At 47.0% G+C, this 19,051-nt stretch overlaps 1 protein-coding gene across 2 annotated transcripts in view; it reads left to right on the forward strand.

Moving 5' to 3' along the window:
* Window positions 1-2,976: 2,976 nt before the first annotated feature.
* Window positions 2,977-19,051, forward strand: part of IFT172 (intraflagellar transport 172) — a 589,829-nt gene continuing 573,754 nt past the window's right edge. For both annotated transcript variants that reach the window (XM_069233572.1, XM_069233571.1), the window contains exon 1: window positions 2,977-3,103. In XM_069233572.1, coding sequence (XP_069089673.1) covers window positions 3,065-3,103 — 39 coding nt within the window. In that variant the 5' untranslated portion in view covers window positions 2,977-3,064. The remainder of the gene's footprint in view (window positions 3,104-19,051) is intronic.

The following is a 19,051-nucleotide window of genomic DNA, read 5'->3' on the forward strand; positions in this document are numbered from 1 at the left end:
AAACAGACAATTTAAAAACCAACTTCAATTAAAGATGTATTTTTTAATTGTGAGTTCAGAGACCCTAAATCCCACATTTGTATCTGCTCTCAAAGGGAATCTGTACTTTAAGAATATTTAAAGGCAGCCTCCATGTTAACCTATGAGAGAGATAGGCCTTGCACATTGAAAACAGAATTTGGCAGTATTTCACTGTTAGGACATATAAAACACACTAGTATATGTCCTTAAACAAACACTGCACCCTGCCCCTGGGGCTACCTAGGGCCTACCTTAGGGGTGCCTGACATGTAGTGGAAAGAAAGATTTAGGCCTGGCAAGTGGGTACACTTGCCAAGTCGAATTGGCAGTTTAAAACTGCACACAAAGACACTGCAGTGGCAGGTCTGAGCCATGTTTACAGGGCTACTGATGTGGGTGGCACAACCAGTGCTGCAGGCCCACTAGTAGCATTTGATTTACCGGCCCTGGTCACCTCTAGTGCACTTTACTAGGGAGTTACCAGTAAATCAAATATACCAATCATGGATAAACCAATCAACAGTACACTTTACACAGAGAGCATATGCACTTTAGCACTGGTTAGCAGTGGTAAAGTGCCCAGAGTCCTAAAGCAAACAAAAACAGGTCAGAAAAAATAGGAGGAAGGAGGCAAAAAGACTGGGGATGATCTTGCAAAAAGGGCCATTTCCAACACCCAGTATGTATGGATGTCTGTCCTGGACATTTCTTCATCCACACAATGTTTGTTGTTAGGGTCCAGTTCTCCTAGCCAGGGTTTGACATAAATTACCACAGTATGGGTGGGAAAGTCATCTCCTTACTTAGAGACCTTCCCTGGCATCAGGGCCCTTGGTACCAGGGGTACCATTTACAAGGGACTTATGTGTGTGCCAGGGCTGTGCCAATTGTGGGAACAAAGGTACAGTTTAGGGAAAGAACACTGGTACTGGGGCCTGGTTAGCAGGGTCCCAGTACACTTTCAATCGTAACTGGCATCAACAAAAGGTTGGGGGTAACCATGCCAAAGAGGCATTTCCTTACACTTAGCATATGTGGTAGTCAGGGCACTGTGTTAGCCCATGGTCTGCTGCCGAGATCAGAGTGCGACAAAAATAATGTGTTGACTTATGTCTGAATCAACAGCAGCCCCAAGGAATGCGACATCGATAACGTGCTGACTTATGTCTGGATCAACACCAGCTCCACGGATTAGCAGCCTGGTATAGTCATGTAATGACTGCCACAATCAATTATCTATGGGCCTTGGAGTCTGCGAGCCCGGCGCAGGAATGACATAAATGTACTTAGTTTTCTAAAATGCTATGGAGGAGGTGGCCATCATTGCAATCAACAAACGTATGCATCTATGACTTTCTGCTCTCAATTCTAGGAGTGTTTTATCATCTTTCCCTGACATGACCTATGCGTCCATTTAGATGGAACATTATATCAGTGGCTTTTTAAAAATAAACTGCATTGTTCCGACTGTACTGTACTCCCCATATTTATCATATGATTGCAAATTCTGCGACGTTAAGAAAAGCTTATAGACTTGAGAGCAATTTAAGTAAATGTTACATAGTCCTGCGTGCTGCAGAATTGTGTATTTCGGCAAATTGCTCCTCCCATTTGAAAACAGCTGTTTCAAAAGTGCAGTTTTCCACAAGTTTTTTTTTATTGATGTCTGCGTTATGCGTGTCAACATGCAGTAATTTTGAGGCCTACTATAAAGCGCCTGACAAAAAGTTTACATTTACAGACTAACGTGCACTTTCATGCTCTGGAGCCTGAGCTATGTGCCAGCACCACAAATACTTATTTTCCACAGTTCTTGGAACACCGCTCATCCGACATTATTGCTTTCTTTCTTCAGGCGAAAAACGCATCAGGTCAGCAATATGATATGGACTACGAGTACATCGTCATAAACATCACATTAATTCGGATCCCAATCGAATTGCATGAGGTTATTTTATTAGACAAACTGTTTTTTACTAAACCTACTTACCTGGGAGTATGTGGAATGAAACTCAACGAACTAAGCTAAGCTCAGTTATAAATGGAGCTTATTCTTTATCAGTCAAGGCCAAACGCCTACTGTGCGGCCTATCTCTCCTCCTTGTGGGGTGCTGCACAAAATTGACGAAAAAGGAAGGCCACAGGGAGACAGACAGCCTCCTCTCCTACCCCTGCGCTGCCTTTCCTCAGGTGCACATTTATTGCACTTCCATAATTCCAGGCTCCGCGCAACAACACTGCTGCGTCAGTCAGAGTGTGTAGTGTTAGCCATTCCCGGCCCAGGGGCAGGGGACCTCACCGCTCATTACTGAGACCAGGGGCTGCGCCTTTGAGTCGCCCTCGGCTCACTGATGTGCGCTGTTGTGCCAGACCTAGTGCGCATGTCGGGTTGGCCGGAGACGGCTGCCGTCCAACCCGACATGCGCCTCGTGGAGCTCCTACACTGGCGCTGCCTCAAGCGCTCCTCGCTAAGTTACATGCGCATTCAAGCCTCACACTGCTGCCCTAAATAATACTTTTAAAAAAATCTTACTAATGTATTTATTGGGGGGGGGGGAACGCCCCAACCGAGGCACCGCCCCTGGAGATGTTCAGTACATTTTGCGTTTCAGAAACACGATGCTGCGGCAGGAGAGAAGTCTCTTGCCTCTGCGGCGGGAAGCGCGATATTTTATTTTAGCCGTCGCCCCTGCAGTACCACGCAAGCCAGAGGAGAAAATACAGTCCACGAGTTTGTTTAACCCCCCTGTCTGCGGCTTCAGAAGAGGGGCGCGTGCAGCCGGGGGCGGCGTTGTCCGGCCACTGACGGTCCCGCAAACCGAAGCTGTGACGCAGACGCGTACGCCGCGCGCCAGTTCCACACGCCGTCGCTCGGCCGCGCCCTCCGCTGTTGACATGGTGCTCGGCGCACCCGACGACAGCGTAGGTCGTCATCCGTGCGCGCCGCTGGGAGTGTGTACAGTTTGTTGCCCGGGTTACGCGTGAGGGGGCGGGGCCCGGCCGAGCGGAGGCCCCGGGAGGAGAGAGCGGCGGCGGCGGCGTCATGCAGCTCAAGCACATGAAGACCCTGCTCGCCCCGCAGGTGAGGCGGGGGCCCGGGGGGGGGGGGTGTGGTCGGCCGGCCGGGGCTCGCTGACCGTCGGTGATGACGGGGTGTGCACGCCTAGCCTCCTGTCTAGTGCCTCAGTGTGGAGGAAGCACTGAAAGGCCAGCCCGGCGGGGGGAGATGCCCGGCGGCGACTTCTCTGTAAATGCCCCCCTGAGATAGCCAGCAAGAGCCGCGTTGTTATTGTCAACATTGCCTGCTTTGCTTAATCTTGCATTCCCTTAGAGCAGTGGTCTTCAAACTTTTTAGTGCCGCGCCCCCCAGTTGAAAAATAAAAATCTTTGGGCCCCCCCTCAGAATTTTTCACAATTATTTTAGAAAGATGGCAATGTTTAAATATGTCTAAACCTATTTAAACATTGCAGTTAGGTACTGTTACCTCTTTAAAACTGCAATAACATGCTTCTGCTTAAAACAAAGGCCTGTTATCTGTATAATATTTCTTCTGGCCAGAATCTGGCGCCCCCCTGGGATCACTTGAGGCCCCCCAGTTTGAAGACCTCTGCCTTAGAGTATTTCACATTCCAGCACGGGGTGTTTCTGTAGTTTTGTCCCCTTTAAACATGACTCCTGTATAGTGTGAAGAGTTGCGCCTCTGTAGCACTGTGAGTTCAGTTCGTGGTCACCCATGACTGGGAGTTGTGGAGTAGGAGCCAGACGCAGGGTGAAGTTCCAAGAGCGCGTGTCAGTGGGTCATAACCGGGCTCAGAATACATACTCACCATACATTCCTTAACCTCTCTGCAGAGTGCCATCAGTGGTGGCACTGACCATGTCATGAGGGATGTAATATGTGAGGTCATAAGCAGTGCATTAATTACCTCAGCTAACTATGACTGCTGAATTTCACAGGTTTTGTAGGTTTCAACTTTTCACCTAACTATAACGTCCCGTAACCTTGATTTTTTTTTTTTTTTTCTTTTTTTTTTTTCTTCAGTGAACTTCTATGGTTTTTATAATTCTGTTTCCTAGCTATAAGGTCCCTGTAACCATTGTTTTTTTCAGTGAGATTTTTATGTTTTTTGTAATTCAGTTTCCCAATTATAAGGTTCCTGTAACTTTTGTTTTTTTTTCTAATGAATTTCTATGTTTTTTTACATTCAGTTTCCTAACTATTACATCCATTTAAACTTTATTTTTTTAGGGAATTTCTATGTTTTTTTGAGCATCTAGTAATTTACATTACTTTATATTAATGCAACAGTGTCACACATATTCATCTCCTGTGCATGGCAGTGATTGGGCCCTGAGGCCAACTCTCTATAATCAATCAATCTTGCACAATGTACAACTTTCTCCCATTCGAAGTAGAGGTTGCTTACAATGGCTAGCCTTCAAACACAACCCTGTAGCCAACCCATCTAACTACCCAACCTCCTAGTGTACACTGCCCATTACCTGTGCGGAACTGAAGTTGGCCACAAATTTAGTGAGTGCAAGAATATGTTAGAGGGTGGATTTGCGGGTCAGATTGCGTCTGAGAGTGACTGGGTGTAAGGGTGCATACATTAGTATTTTAATTAGTGCATCAGTGTGTGTGAGTGGATGCATGAGGGTGTCAGTGGGTCTGTGACTGCATGTCTGAGTGGGATTGCGAGTGCATACATAACATCTGAGTAGATCTGTGAGTAGTTGTACAAGAGTCTCTGAGAATGTGAGTGGGTGAACACGAGTAGTGAGTATGTGAGTGGGTACATGACTGAATGGTTTTCTGAGTGAGTGCATAAGTTTGTTAGTCCGTGTGTGAGTGGGAGAAAGAATGGGTGTGCACCCTGTGACATAGGAGGTATTAGCTGTGAGGGATGGTGGTCCCCAGGGTGATCTGTGGCTCTTTGAAGGAGGTGTGTGGCACCGCTACAAAGTTGAATATATGCCAGGGAGGTGGTTGTCCTCCAGGTTTTGAGGTTCTCTATGCAGCCCATTCACATTTTTTTAAAATTTACATTAGGATAGGTGGTGGTCCCCATGGCATTTGCATTACTACCTGTAACCATTCCAAAAACGGCATTCCACTCCATACATGAAAACATTCTGTCAGTACTAACATATATATATATATATATATATATATATATGAAAAAACATTTATTGTCCACATCCCAAAAAATATGTACCATATTTAAATTCAAATACTATACTTTATAACATAATCACAGCATATCTCTGAGATCAGTAAAATGTACAAAAACATATGATCTGTAGTTACAAATAGCTTACACATTACATGAGAAGGTGGCAACTATAAACGGTCACTACTAGAAAATCTAAGCCACATTTATACACTAAATATTATACTATGTAAAGTACTATACTACTGCACATGTAAATCATTAGCAGTTTAAAGAACACATCAGTTAATTAACCCACACACAAACCTGCCATATTTTATCTAGTTTAATTACATTTATTAGATTTGTTAGACTGTTTTATTACTGTTAAAAAAAATTTTTTAGTCACTTTCAAATAAAATTTACATACCTGAAAAATACTTTATATTCCAGATTTCTTATTCTTATCTCTGATAGTTTAAATATTCTCAGCAACTGAGAAAACCTTAGCATAAGAAAGGGTCAATACTCTTATACTTAGCAACCATATATTGCAGTCTTTTGCACTTTGCACTGTGTGATATTTCACATTACAGCAAATAAAAGCATGCCTTTAATTTTTTTCTTTTGCAGGACATGTTCTTAATGGCTGCTATCAGTTAACCCTTTGACGCACTTTTTAAGCTAAGTGTGGTAGGCGTCTTTTTTTCATGATTGCAGTTTAACTGCAATTATCACAAATACTTCACTATTAGAAATGGGGTCTTTGGTTGGCAGTCAGGTTACCCCCTGTCCAAGCAAGGACCCTCTCACTAGTCAGTGTAAGTTACACACAATTTAAATTATTTTGTGCCCACCCTGTGGTAGCTCGGCACTGAGCAGTCAGGTTTAACTTAGAAAGCAATGTGTAAAGTATTTGTGCAATAACACAGTATAATACCACAAAAATACACCACATAGGTTTAGAAAAATATAGAATATTTATCTGAGTAGATTAAGGGTCAAAGCAGTCAAGATGTGACAAATACAAGTTGAAATATCACTTTTGTTATGCTAAATAGAGTCTTTAGTTCTTAAAAGTAACTATGGTCTCTTGTGAGCGCAAAGAACCTGGTTTATGTCTAAATTATCCCCACAGGACCTCAGAGGAGGGGATCTGTGGAAAACAGGGAGGTCTGCGTTGGTTTCTCTGGGCGCACACAGACAATGCGTCAATGCTTTTCCACGCAGCAAGGGCTTTGCTTCGATTTCCGGCAAGCAGACTTGGATTCTCTTTGGGTTGTGGAGTATTTGGACGCCCGGGGACGATGCAGAGAAATCCTGGGCATGCAGGACGAGGTCACAGGAGCTGCGTCGATCCGGTGGGTGAAGTAGGGAAATCTCTGTCGCACGGCAGGCGCTGGTCGATTCCTCTCACAGGAAGTTGGGCTGCTTCGTTCCGGCTCAATGATGCGTCGATCCGGTGGGCCGTGCATCGAAGTTCTAGTCACAATGCTGACGCTGCGTCAATCTCCACTCAGGGAGCCGGGCTGCATCATTCCGGTTCAGCAATGCAGTGATTTTTTTCACTGCAGGGCCGGCTGTGCGTCGATTCCAGCAGGCTGTGCGTCAATTTTCGCCGCACAAGAAGTTCTTTGCAGACATGAAGTCTTTTTGGCCCTGAGACTTCAGGAAACTGGAGGCAAGCTCAATCCAAGCCCTTGGAGAGCACCTTTCAGCAGAGCCATAGGGCAGTAGGGCAACAGCAAGGCAGCAGTCCTTTACAGCAAAGCAGTCAGGTGAGTCTTTTGGGCAGCCAGGCAGCTTCTCTTAGTAGGTTGCAGGTTCTGGTTCATAGTTTCTTTCCCAGTAGCTATCTTGTCAAGAAGTGTGTGAGTTGGTAGTGTCTGGGATCCAGTTGAAATACCCTAATGTGCATTTGAAGTGGGGGAGGCTTCAAAGAGTGGCTTAGAAGTGCACCAGGTCCCCTTTCAGTTCCATCCTGTCTGCCAGGGTCCCAGAAGCGGGTTTGGCAGTCCATTGTGTGAGGCAGGCCACTGTCCTTTGACATGTAAGTGTCAGGCCCTCCACCTTTCCATCCCAGGAAGACCCATTCAGTATGCAGGTGTGACTGAGCATCCCCTGTTTGTGGTTGTCTCGATGAAATGAACAAGGGAGCTGTCAACCAGCCCAGCCAGACGTGGATTGGAGACAGGCTGTAAGGCACAGAAGGATTTGAGTCTAGAGAAATGCTCACTTTCTAAATGTGGCATTTCTAGAATATCAATATTAAATCCAACTTCACCAATCAGCAAGATTTTCTATTACCGTTATGGCCATACTAAACATGACCTGGTTACCCCTTTCAGATCAGAATCTACCACTCAAACAGAATATGAAGGTAGCCCTAATGCTATCCTATGAAAGGAGCAGGCCTCACAGTAGTGGAAAACAAATTTAGGGGTTTTACCAGACCATATAAACTACACAGGTATATGTCCTGCCTTTTATCTACATAGCACCCTGCTCTATGGGTTACCTAGGGCCCACCTTAGGGGTGACTTATATGTAGAAAAAGGGGTGTTTAAGGCTTGACAAGTACTTTTAAATGACAGTCGAAGTGGCAGTGAAACTGCACACACAGGCCTTGCTGTGGCAGGCCTGAGGCATGGTTAGGGCTACTTATGTGGGTGGCACAACCAGTGCTGCAGGTCTACCTGTAGCATTTAATCTACAGTGTAGGAGGCTGGCCTGGTTTGTAGCGGGTACCTATGGTACGTACCCCTTTATACCAGGTCCAGTTATCCTTTATTAGTGAAATGTAGGCAGTGTCTAGCAGTTTAGGTTGTAAAGGGGTAGCTGTAGCAGAGCAGCCAAGGCTGAACTAGGAGACATACAAAGCTCTTGTAATACCACTATATTCACACAGTACTTATACACAATAAAAGACAATACTCCGTGTTACCAAAAATAAAGGTACTTTATTTTTAGTGTCACAAGGCCAAAAATATCTTAATGGCAATACTCCTTCTGGAGGTAAGTATTATACACAATATATACACTAGTAACCAAAATCAGGTAAGTAAACCGTCACATAATAGTGTATACAGTGAAAACGCAATAGATTGCAATGGGCCTAGGGGCAACACAAACCATATACTAAAATAGTGGAATGCGAACGTCGGATTGCCCCCTAGGCAAGTGTAGTGTGTAGAGGGGCCCTGGGAGTGTAAGAAAATACCAAAGGTAAATAAAGTACCCAACCCCAGAGCCGAGGAAAATGGGAGTAAAGTACAGCAAGTTTCCTCAGAACACACTAGAAGTTGTGGTGAAGGATTATGCAAGAAGCAAGCAAGACTGCAAGAAACCAACAATGGATTCCTGGACCTGAAGACCTGTGGAGAGAGCAGACCAAGTCCAGAAGTCAATGAAGAGTCCAGGAAGAACAGGAGCTCCTGCCGACCTGGAACAAGGTGCAAAAGTGGATTCTCCGGTTGAAAGAAAAGTACAGAAATGCACCAAATAAGATAGCTGCGGGTTCCTGCATGGTGCAAGCGATGTCCCACGTTAAGTTGTTAGATGCAGGCTGTTTGCACCTTGGTTCACGCAAGAACGTGTTTTGCGTCAAAGAGGAGCTGCCCGGACCCAGGAGGGACCTTTGGGTCTCAACTAGGACTGAGGAGACAGAGGGGGATCTCAGCGCATCAGAGAGCCCTCCTAAAACCAGGCAGCATCCATGAGAGTCCCAGGACACGGGGAGAAAGGAGTTGCAAAGTGCGGTCGTCTCAGCACTACACAGAGGGATCCCATGCCGCCGATCAACTTTGGGAGCTGAGCTTTGCAGGATAGAGTGCTGGGGACCTGGGCTACGCTGTGCACGAAGAACTTTTGGAAGAAATGCACAGAAGCCCAAGAGCTGCATAGGACATGATGTACAGGAGTACTGTCTGGCACGGGGAGGCAAGCCCTTACCTCCTCCAAATTTGGACAGCTGGACCTTCGGACAGTCAGGTTCATTTCGGTCCACCACCTGTGTTCCAGGGATCACGCTCTTCGACAGGAGAGGAGTCCCAGAGTACCGGTCATAGTTGCAGAGAAGTGACTCAGTCACTCCACAGGAGATTCCTTTGGTTCTTCTGGTGCAGGATGAAGACAGGCAGTCCTCAGAGTGTCCACAACCTGGAAACTGTTGCAGTTGCTGGCTGGAGCTGAAGTTGCAGGTCACAGTAGCCTTCCTGGATACTTTGTTGAAGTTACAGCGGTTCCTGGAGCAGTCTGCCGTTTATCTGACGGCCAGAAGCTGATGCAGAGGAGTCTCGGTGGACTCTTGCAAACCGAATCTGAGGAAACACCCAGAGGAGAGATCCTAAATAGCCCTGAGAGGGAGATGGGCTACCTACCCAGGCATGCACCTATCAGAAGGGTCTGTGACACCACCTGTTGGCACTGGCCACTCAGAGGGTCCCCACACCTTGGAAAACAAGATGGCTGAGGTCTGGGACACACGGGAAGAGCTCTGGGGTGGTGATGGACAGGTGAGTGGTCACTCCCCTTTCCTTTGTCCAGTTTCGTGCCAGAGCAGGGACTGGGGGTCCCTGAACCGGTGTAGACTGGATTATGCAAGGAGGGCACAGTTTGAGCCCTTCAAAGCATTTCCAGAGGCTCTGGGAGGATACCCCTCCCATGCCTGTAAAACCTATTTCCAATGAGAGAGGGTGTAACACCCCTCTCCTAAAGGAAATGCATTGTTCCGCCTTCCTGGGATTGAGCTGCTCAATACCCAGGAGGGCAGAATCCTGTCTGTGAGGTGGCAGCAGGTGGTGCTGCAGTGGAAACCTCAGAGAGCTGGTTTGGCAGTGCTGGGAGCCTATGGTGGAGCCCCCAGGGTGCATGGAATTGACCCTTTGATACCAGGTTTGGATTGGGGGTTCAATTTCACAATTATAGACACCTCACATGGCCATATTCGGAGTTACTATTGTGAAGGTACATATATGTATTGACATATATGTAGTGCATGCTTAGAATGGTGTCCCCGCACTCACGAAGTCCGGGGAATTGGCCCTGGACAATGTGGGGACACCTTTGCTAGTGCAAGGGTGCCCTCACACACAGTAACTTTGCACCTAGCCTTCAGTAACTGAAGGTTAGACATATAGGTGACTTATAAGTTACCTGGTGCAGTGAAAATGGCTGTGAAATAGTGTGTGCACTATTTCACTCAGGCTGCAGTGACAGTCCTGAAGGAGTGTTTTGTATGAGCTCCTTATGGGTGGCAAAAGAAATGCTGCAGCCCATAAGGATCTCCTGGAACTCCAATGCCCTGGTGTAGGAAGTTGGCTCTTTATATACTATTTCAAAGTAAGAAATAGTGTGCACATAGTTCAAGGGTTCCTCTTAGAGGTAAGATAGTGGCAAAAAGAGATAATTCTAATGCTCTATTTTTGTGGTAGTGTGGTCGAGCAGTAGGCTGATCAGAGGGTAGTGTTAAGCATTTGTTGTACACACACAGGCAATAAATGAGGAACACACACTCAAAGGCAAAAATCAACAGTTCCTGGGGGAGGTAAGTAATTGTTAAATTCACAGGTAAGTAAAACACTTACAGGGTTCAAAGTTGGGTCCAAAGTAGCCCACCGTTGGGGGGGTTCAAGGCAACCCCAAAGTTACCACACCAGCAGCTCAGGGCCGGTCAGGTGCAGAGGTCAAAGAGGTACCCAAAACACATAGGCTTAATTGGAAACAGGGGTGCCCTGGTTCCAGTCTGCCAGCAGGTAAGTACCCGCGTCCTCGCAGGGCAGACCAGAGGGGTTTTGTAGGGCACTTGGGGGGGACACAAGCAGGCACAGAAAGTACACCCTCAGCAGCACAGGGGCGGCCGGGTGCAGAGTGCAACCAGGTGTCTGGTTTCAGATAAGAATCAATGGAGAGACCCGGGGGTCTCTTCAACGATGCAGGCAGGCACAGAAGGGGGGCTCCTCAGGATAGCCACCACCTGGGCTAGGCAGAGAGTCTCCTGGGGGTCGCTCCTGCACTGGAGTTCGGTTCCTTCAGGTCCTGGGGGCTGCGGTGCAGTGCTGGTTCCAGGTGTGGGGTTCCTTGTTACAGGCAGTCGCGGTCAGGGGGAGCCTCTGGATTTCCTCTGCAGGCATCGCAGTGGGGACCCAGGGGGGGGTCAACTCTGGCTACTCACGGGCTCGCAGTCGCCGGGGACTCCTCCCTGTAGTTTTCCGCAGGTCGAGCCGGGGCGTCTGGTGCAGAGTGGAAAGTCTCACGCTTCCGGCGGAAAACGTGCCGTCTTTAAAAGTTGCTTCTTTGTTTCAGAAAGTTGCAGTTTGTTGAACAGGGCTGCTGTTCTCGGGTGCTTCTTGGTCCTTTAGATGCAGGATAGTCCTCTGAGGCTTCAGAGGTCGCTGGACCCTGTTGGATGCGTCGCGGTTGCAGTTTGCTTCGAAGTAGGGAGACAGGCCGGTGGGGCTGGGGCCAAATAATTTGTCGTCTCTGTTTTCACTGCAGGGTTTCAGGTCAGCAGTCCTTCTTCTTCTTTAGGTTGCAGGAATCTATCTTCCTCCGTTCTGGGAGCCCCTAAATACTGAATTTAGAGGTGTGTTTAGGTCTGGGAGGGCAGTAGCCAATGGCTACTGTCCTTGAGGGTGGCTACACCCTTTTTGTGCCTCCTCCCTGTGAGGAGGGGGGCACATCCCTAATCCTATTGGGGGAATCCTCCTTCTACAAGATGGAGGATTTCTAAAAGTAAGAGTCACCTCAGCTCGGGACACCTTAGGGGCTGTCCTGACTGTGGGGTGGCTCCTCCTTGTTTTTCTCATTATCTCCTCCAGCCTTGCTGCCAAAAGTGGGGGCAGTGGCCGGAGGGGTGGGCATCTCCACTAGCTGGGATGCCCTGTGGCGCTGTAACAAAGGCGGTGAGCAGTTGAGGCTCACCGCCAGGTGTTACAGTTCCTGCAGGGTGAGGTGAGAAGCACCTCCACTCAGTACAGGCTTTGTTCTTGGCCACAGAGTGACAAAGGCACTCTCCCCATGTGGCCAGCAACATGTCTGGTGTGTGGCAGGCTGGCAAAAACTAGTCAGCCCACAGTGGAAGTCGGGTATGTTTTCAGGGGGCATCTCTAAGATGTCCTTTGGGTGTATTTTACAATAAAGTGCATACTGGCATCAGTGTGCATTTATTGTGCTGAGAAGTTTGATACTAAACTTCCCAGTTTTCAGTGTAGCCGTTATGGTGCTGTGGAGTTCGTGTTTGACAGACTCCCAGACCATATACTCTTATGGCTTCCCTGCACTTACAATGTCTAAGGTTTTGCTTAGACACTGTAGGGGCATAGTGCTCATTCATATATGCCCTCACCTGTGGTATAGTGCACCCTGCCTTAGGGCTGTAAGGCCTGCTAGAGGGGTGACTTACCTATGCCACAGGCAGTGTGAGGTTGGCATGGCACTCTGAGGGGAGTGCCATGTCGACTTAGTCATTTTCTCCCCACCAGCACACACAAGCTGTGAAGCAGTGTGTATGTGCTGAGTGGGGGGTCCCTAGAGTGGCATAAGACATGCTGCAGCCCTTAGAGACCTTCCCTGGCATCAGGGCCCTTGGTACCAGGGGTACCAGTTACAAGGGACTTACCTGAGTGCCAGGGTTGTGCCAATTGTGGAGACAAAGGTACAGTTTAGGGAAAGAACACTGGTGCTGGGGCCTGGTAAGCAGGGTCCCAGCACACTTTCAAATCGTGCCTTAGCATCGGCAAAGGCAAAAAGTCAGGGGGTAACCATGCCAAGGAGGCATTCCCTTACACCTGGGTACCTAGGTATCATATACTAGGGACTTATAAGGGGGGAGGGGATCCAGTGTGCCAATTAGAATTGGTATATGGAGTCACTAAGCTATAGTGACAAATTTTGGTAAACTGAGAGAGCATAAGCACTGGAGTTCGGGTTAGCAGAACTCCAGTGACACAGTCAATCATACTTACAACACCCATAGGCACAAACTATGAGCACTGGGGTCCTGGCTAGCAGGATCCCAGTGAGACAGTACAAACACACGGATAAACAGGCCAAAATTTGGGTAACCATGCTAGAAAGAGGCTACCTTCTCACATACAGGCCCTGGGCACATGTAGGGCACTTTACTGGGGACTTGCAAGTAAATTAAATAAGCCAATTGGGTATGAGCCAATGTCACCATGTTTTAAGGAGAGAGCATATGCACTTTAGCACTGATTAGCAGTGGCAAAGTGTGCAGAGTGCTAACACCAGCAAAAATGAGGTCAGAAAAAGAGGAGGAGGAAGGCAAAAAGTTTGGTGGTGACCCTGTAGAAAGGCCATTTCCAACATTCACGAAAAAATGGGTGTTATAAAACACATTGTGTTGCTAGTTTGATGACTTAAAGAGGATATTTAACATAATCACCTATCCCTTGGTACGAAAAACAATCTTTATTATCAAATAGTCCATTCAAAGCGTTTCACTTTTACAAATACACAGCAGTCTCTTTAAGAGCCTTCCTTCATTACAGTGTTAGCACAGCCTGCATAGCAACCCACTAGACCCACAGTTACAAGTTCAGTGCACATTCTAAAATGGCCATACTTTTTATACAGAGAGCTGTAACTGGCGTGGTTTACTGTACAGATTCCTAAGCATATCAACCTCTGCAGTACACATTTACATTTTACCACAGCCAATGAAACATCTACTTACTGCTCATCAGCTCCAGCCTTTTCCTCACTACTCCTGCTGCTTCACAATGGTTAGAGTGTGGATTGTTTGGCACAGCTATGCGTTTTGGGCTAGAGGGGCCGCTAGAAAGAGTAGAATTGACAGGGACTTGGGTTTGTGTAATGTGGACAGTAAGTGGATTGGCCAGAGAGTGTTAGCGTGGAATTAATTGCTGCATTTGGTTGAAAGAATCACCGATTTTTCAACCCACTGACCTCGTGATTGTGCACCGTGTTGTAAATGATCTAGGCACACTGACTGGTGTCGTAAATCGGAATGAAGGATACCTTTGCACAGTCCATGAGATCTTTCCCTCACACTCTTTGTTTATTCCAACATATGTTAAAGACAAAAATAGAAGTGGTCAAATAAATTCTGTCCTCAGATTGACAAAGCCAGGAAACATGTTAATAAAGCTGTTTCTACATTCCTCAGGAACCATAGCATGGGCTGTATATATAACGACAATCTGCGCTTTCATATCAGTACTATATATAGAAGTGACATGTCCTTTTTACAGATGAAGGCAACAGAGTTTTTTTTCTTTCCAACCTAAAACTGTGCATCCACACTTGCATGTAACTAAAAAATAGTTACTATAAACTCAAAGGCTCTTGACAGGGCCACCCTATTGCCCAAAACTCTTCTTAATTTTCTTCATCAGTGTCTTTAAAAAAAAAAAAATGATAATCATAATATTTTCGACAACGGAAAAAAAAGCAGGCTTTCAATGCACACCTGCCCTTTCAAAAATAAGTATATATAAAATATATTAACACTCAGACATGCATTTTGAAATTTTAAGATAGTCAACAGACAGATGTATACATTTCTAACATTACATATACATACGTTTAACTATTTTTATACTATATAAAGTGGCTATGGGTCTGACTTTATATGTAAATGACTACATCTGTGACTGAGTGCATTAGGGTCCCACTAGGTGTGTAAGAAAGTGTGCCAAAGTCTGAGTTGATCTATGACTAAGGTCATCAGAACATCTATGTGACTGTGACTATGTGCATGCTACTGAGTGAGTTTCTGAGTGACCGAATAAAAGTATGATTTGGGTCTGTGAGTGTGTAACAATGTAGGTGAGTTGTCTGAGTAAGTGCATGAGGGTCTGAATGGGTGTGTCACTTACTCCATGTCACTGTCACTGCATGTCTGAGTGAATGCATAACGCTGTCAGTGAGTTAATGCGTAACAGTCTGATTACGTCTCTCACTGAGTGCGCAACAGTGTCAGTGAGTCTGTGAGTGAGTGCATAACAGTCTGATTGGATCTGTCAGAGAATATGTAATAATCTTGGTGGGTCTCTGAGTGAGTGCATGAGGGGCTCACTGGCTTTGTGAATGAGTGCTTGAGAGTCTCACTGGCTGCAGAGGGAGTACGTAAAGATGTCAGTGAGTCTCTCACTCAGTCCATTAGGGTCTGAGTGGATATGTAAGTGAACACATGAGACTCTCAATCGGTCTTTCACTATATGCAAGCGCTATGAGTTGGTTTCTGAGTGAGTGCATGAGATGCTGAATGGGTGTGTGTGAGTGCTTGAAACTCTAAATGCATCTATCATTCAGTGCATAAGGGTATTAGTGAGTGTCTGAGTGGCTGCATAACAGTCTGATACAGTCTGTGAGTGCACGAGGGTCTGACTCACTTGGTGAGTCACTACATCAGGGTGTCAGTACATCTGTGAGGGCAAGCACGAGTGTCTCACTACTTCTATCGCTAAACAAAATTATCTATCTGACACTTCCCAAATTTTTTGTTGTTGTCGCTGTTATTTGCAAATTCGTTGCAATGTTACATTGGGGGTCCGCGACGAGCATTGCAACATATTTGCAAATAACGTGTGGCATCCCAAAAAATATTTTCTTACATATTAACTTTACCTATAAACACATGGCCCAGGGATCAGACTAACTCCACTCCCCTCTGTTCTCTGGATAGCGCTTTTAAAAATGATAGTCTTACCGCGCCTATTATATTACTTTTCTAACCTTCCGCACTATATCCCCCCTAGCTTCTTTAGGACGTTGAGGGAATTTATTTGGAATGGGGGTTGCTGCAGAGTTACGCTGAAAAAACTGTACTTGCCGCTAGAGAGTGGTGGTCTGACGGTTCCTAATTTAGAGCACTACTATCTGGCCTCTCAGCTCCAGTGGGTGTCCAAATGGCTGCCGGGCCTTCATCTCGCGGATACGGTGTCCACACATGGCTCTTGGTCCCTAACGCAGGTGTCGCACTTATTTCATCCACTCGCACGCGTGGCATTGCCGGAACAATTATCCCTCAAGGTGGCATGCAGCTGTTATCGTAGGTCCCTGCGCCTCACTGGGGGTGGTTGTCCTGTTTGCTCCAGCCTTGGCGTTGTTGGGTACTCCGTGTGGCCCTAAGATCACGTCGGGTTCTGAGTTGCGCACATGGCATGCAACGGAGTTGTATACAGTAGGGGACCTCTACGAGGATGGTAGGCTAATTCCATTCTCTAGGCTTCAGGAGTCGGGGCAGCATGCAGGGCAGTTTTTGTTATATAACTCGTTGTTGAGGGCTTTGATGTCCAGGTGGGGTGATGTGTCGGTGGCCCCTCCCACGCACTCGCTGATACAGTACATACTGGTGATGGGGCAGGGGCGGCCCCTGATTTGATGGTTTACTGATACGCTGCACGTGCACACAGTCCTAGAATGCGATGTGCGCGGCCTGGGACAGGGATGCATTCACCTCAGTCACAGATGCGCAGTGGAAGTCGGCCCTCTCTGGCCATACTACTATACCCCGCAATTCTAGATTTCGTTTGATCCAATTTTATATCATTCCCAGAGCCTACCTCACTCCGGCCAGAGTGAACAGATATTTTTCTCGTCAAGATGCAGCATGTCCCGTTGCTCTTATATAAAGGCAGACATGATACATATGCTATGGTCCTGCCCATCCTTGTGTTGTTGTTTCTGGAGTGCATTGGTGGGCCACCTATCGGAGTGCACGTCGCAACTGGTTCCGTTCACCTGGGAGGCGTGTGTGCTGGGCCTTTTTCCCAGAGGCGAGTGGCATAGAGCTGCGGTGCGATTCACGGACCTGGGCCTGACAACTACTAAACGCCTGGTAACTCGTAGGTGGAAATCGACCGACCCACCAGCTGAACAGGCCTGGAAGTATTCATTTGAGGTGTGGGCAGGAGCGGTGGGGGTGGCGTTGAAAAGAGAAGACGCGCTGGGGCTGCGCAAATATCTGCTGTTGGATAGCTGGGAAGAGATGTTCTCATGCTTGCGGGGTGTGAGTTGGGGCCCGGCTGAGGAGGAACCAGTTTAACTGTTGAGGTGGATGTGCGCCTGCTGAGGGAGCAGAAATGTGTGGTGGTGGGGGGGGGAGGGGGAGTTGATGTCTGGTTGCTTGGTTCGGTACCTAGCTTGGAGTTGGAACTAGATGTTACCAGGGTGATATCCCGTTCTCCATTGATAATATTGGATGATGCAGAGAGGTTCCCATGCCAATAGTGACACGCTTGAATCGCAATCTACTGACTGTATAAATAGTACTCCAGCCGTTGTTAATGTTTGCACTGTTATTTGTGGTCTGTTTACGCTATATGCCTACCAGCAAGAACTAAAAAACACTCCAACGTAGGTAGGAATGAGCTGATCCTCCGAACGGTTTGCAGAGATATGGAACTGTCTGTTATAATTTTAAGGATTTGCAAGCTTCCAGCTTTTTACATACGAACTCTCTCTCTGTGACTTATATGTCAGTTAATAATGAGCTGTGTGAGCTTGGGCAAATTATTGCTCTATATGTTGACTGGAGGTTTAGTTATAAAGCGATCTTACACCTACCTTTTTCGGATGTGTGTATTCAAGTGAATTGTAATTGCACAAAGCTGTTATCCTGGTGCTGTTGACAGTTTAATGTTATGATATGACAAAATAATAATAAACAGATTTGTGAAAAAAATTAGTGCATGGCAAGGGTGCAAGTGTGTTACATTAGGGGTGAGGTATAGTTATAGAGAGAACTATAACTTGTAAATTTGAGTGGTTTTGCAATGTTAAAACGTTACTTTGTCACTGAAATTTTTATCTATCTATAACGTTACCTTAACCTTTGTATTTTTCAGTTAATTTCTACGTTTTTTTTTTAACATTAAGTAACGTTTTTACTATCCTACGTAAAGCCAACCAGATGCGGCTGAAGACCATGCGCAGCCTGGGGTGGCCACAGCCCCTCCATCTAACCCCCCGCAGGCAGTCAGCCATATGCCACTCATGTTCTTTAGAGGTGTGTGGCATAGGACTGGCTGCAGGCCCTGCTTCCAACCTTACGCAGTGTACAGCTTTCACCCATGCAAGGCGCGGGGTTGGACGCAGGGTCTGGCCACAGCCACATCCGGGTCTGGGTACTCCATCCTTTGGGTTTTTTGCTTTTTTTTTTTTTTAAGGGGAAGGGGCACACAGCCCACTCTCTGAGCCACTTTGGGCCACGAGGACCCCATCTTCTAGGGCCTGTGGTTCTGCTGGGTGGCCTGGTGCCCACACACAGCACCCACCAAACAGTAAGTTGTGGGCCACAGGAGAAGCCCCAGAGCCCCTGGGATCTCAGCCGGCTCCCTACATACACCCATCCTGGGTGCTGCGGTGCTGGCATTGCTGCTGCCCAACGGTAGAAGCAGTTTTTCTTTGCTCCTGTTAGGCGGCACCAGTGTTGGTTTCTCTGCCCGCAAGAGCCCCCCCCTGTCCCCTTTTGAATTCAATTCAGTCCAAGGGGATGGAGTCCTTGGGTCCTATTAAGGCTTGGGAAGTGGGCAGCATATCCCGCTTCCCCTTTTTAATGGAACTTGGCCCATAGGAATGAGGTTTGGGATGAGGGATTGCAGCCCCCTCCCCTCTAGAATGGTATCCTGCCCCAGGGGATGATATCCATGGGGCCTGTTGAGGTTCGGGGAGGGGGCCACCCCCCTCTTCTTTACTTTTTATGACAGGCCTGAGGATGGGTTACCCAGAGACTCGGGGAGGTGGGGCATGTGCCTCTCTTTCCCAAAGAATGTTTTGTGCTGTCGCCGGGACCTGGCCTACCCTGGGGTTCTTTTTTATAGTAAACGGGAGCCCACACTTTAAAAAAAAAAAAAAAAAAAGAAATTCAAGAAAAAACTTTTCTATGGAT

This window comes from Pleurodeles waltl, chromosome 5, assembly GCF_031143425.1.
Source record: "Pleurodeles waltl isolate 20211129_DDA chromosome 5, aPleWal1.hap1.20221129, whole genome shotgun sequence".
Lineage (NCBI taxonomy): Eukaryota > Metazoa > Chordata > Amphibia > Caudata > Salamandridae > Pleurodeles > Pleurodeles waltl.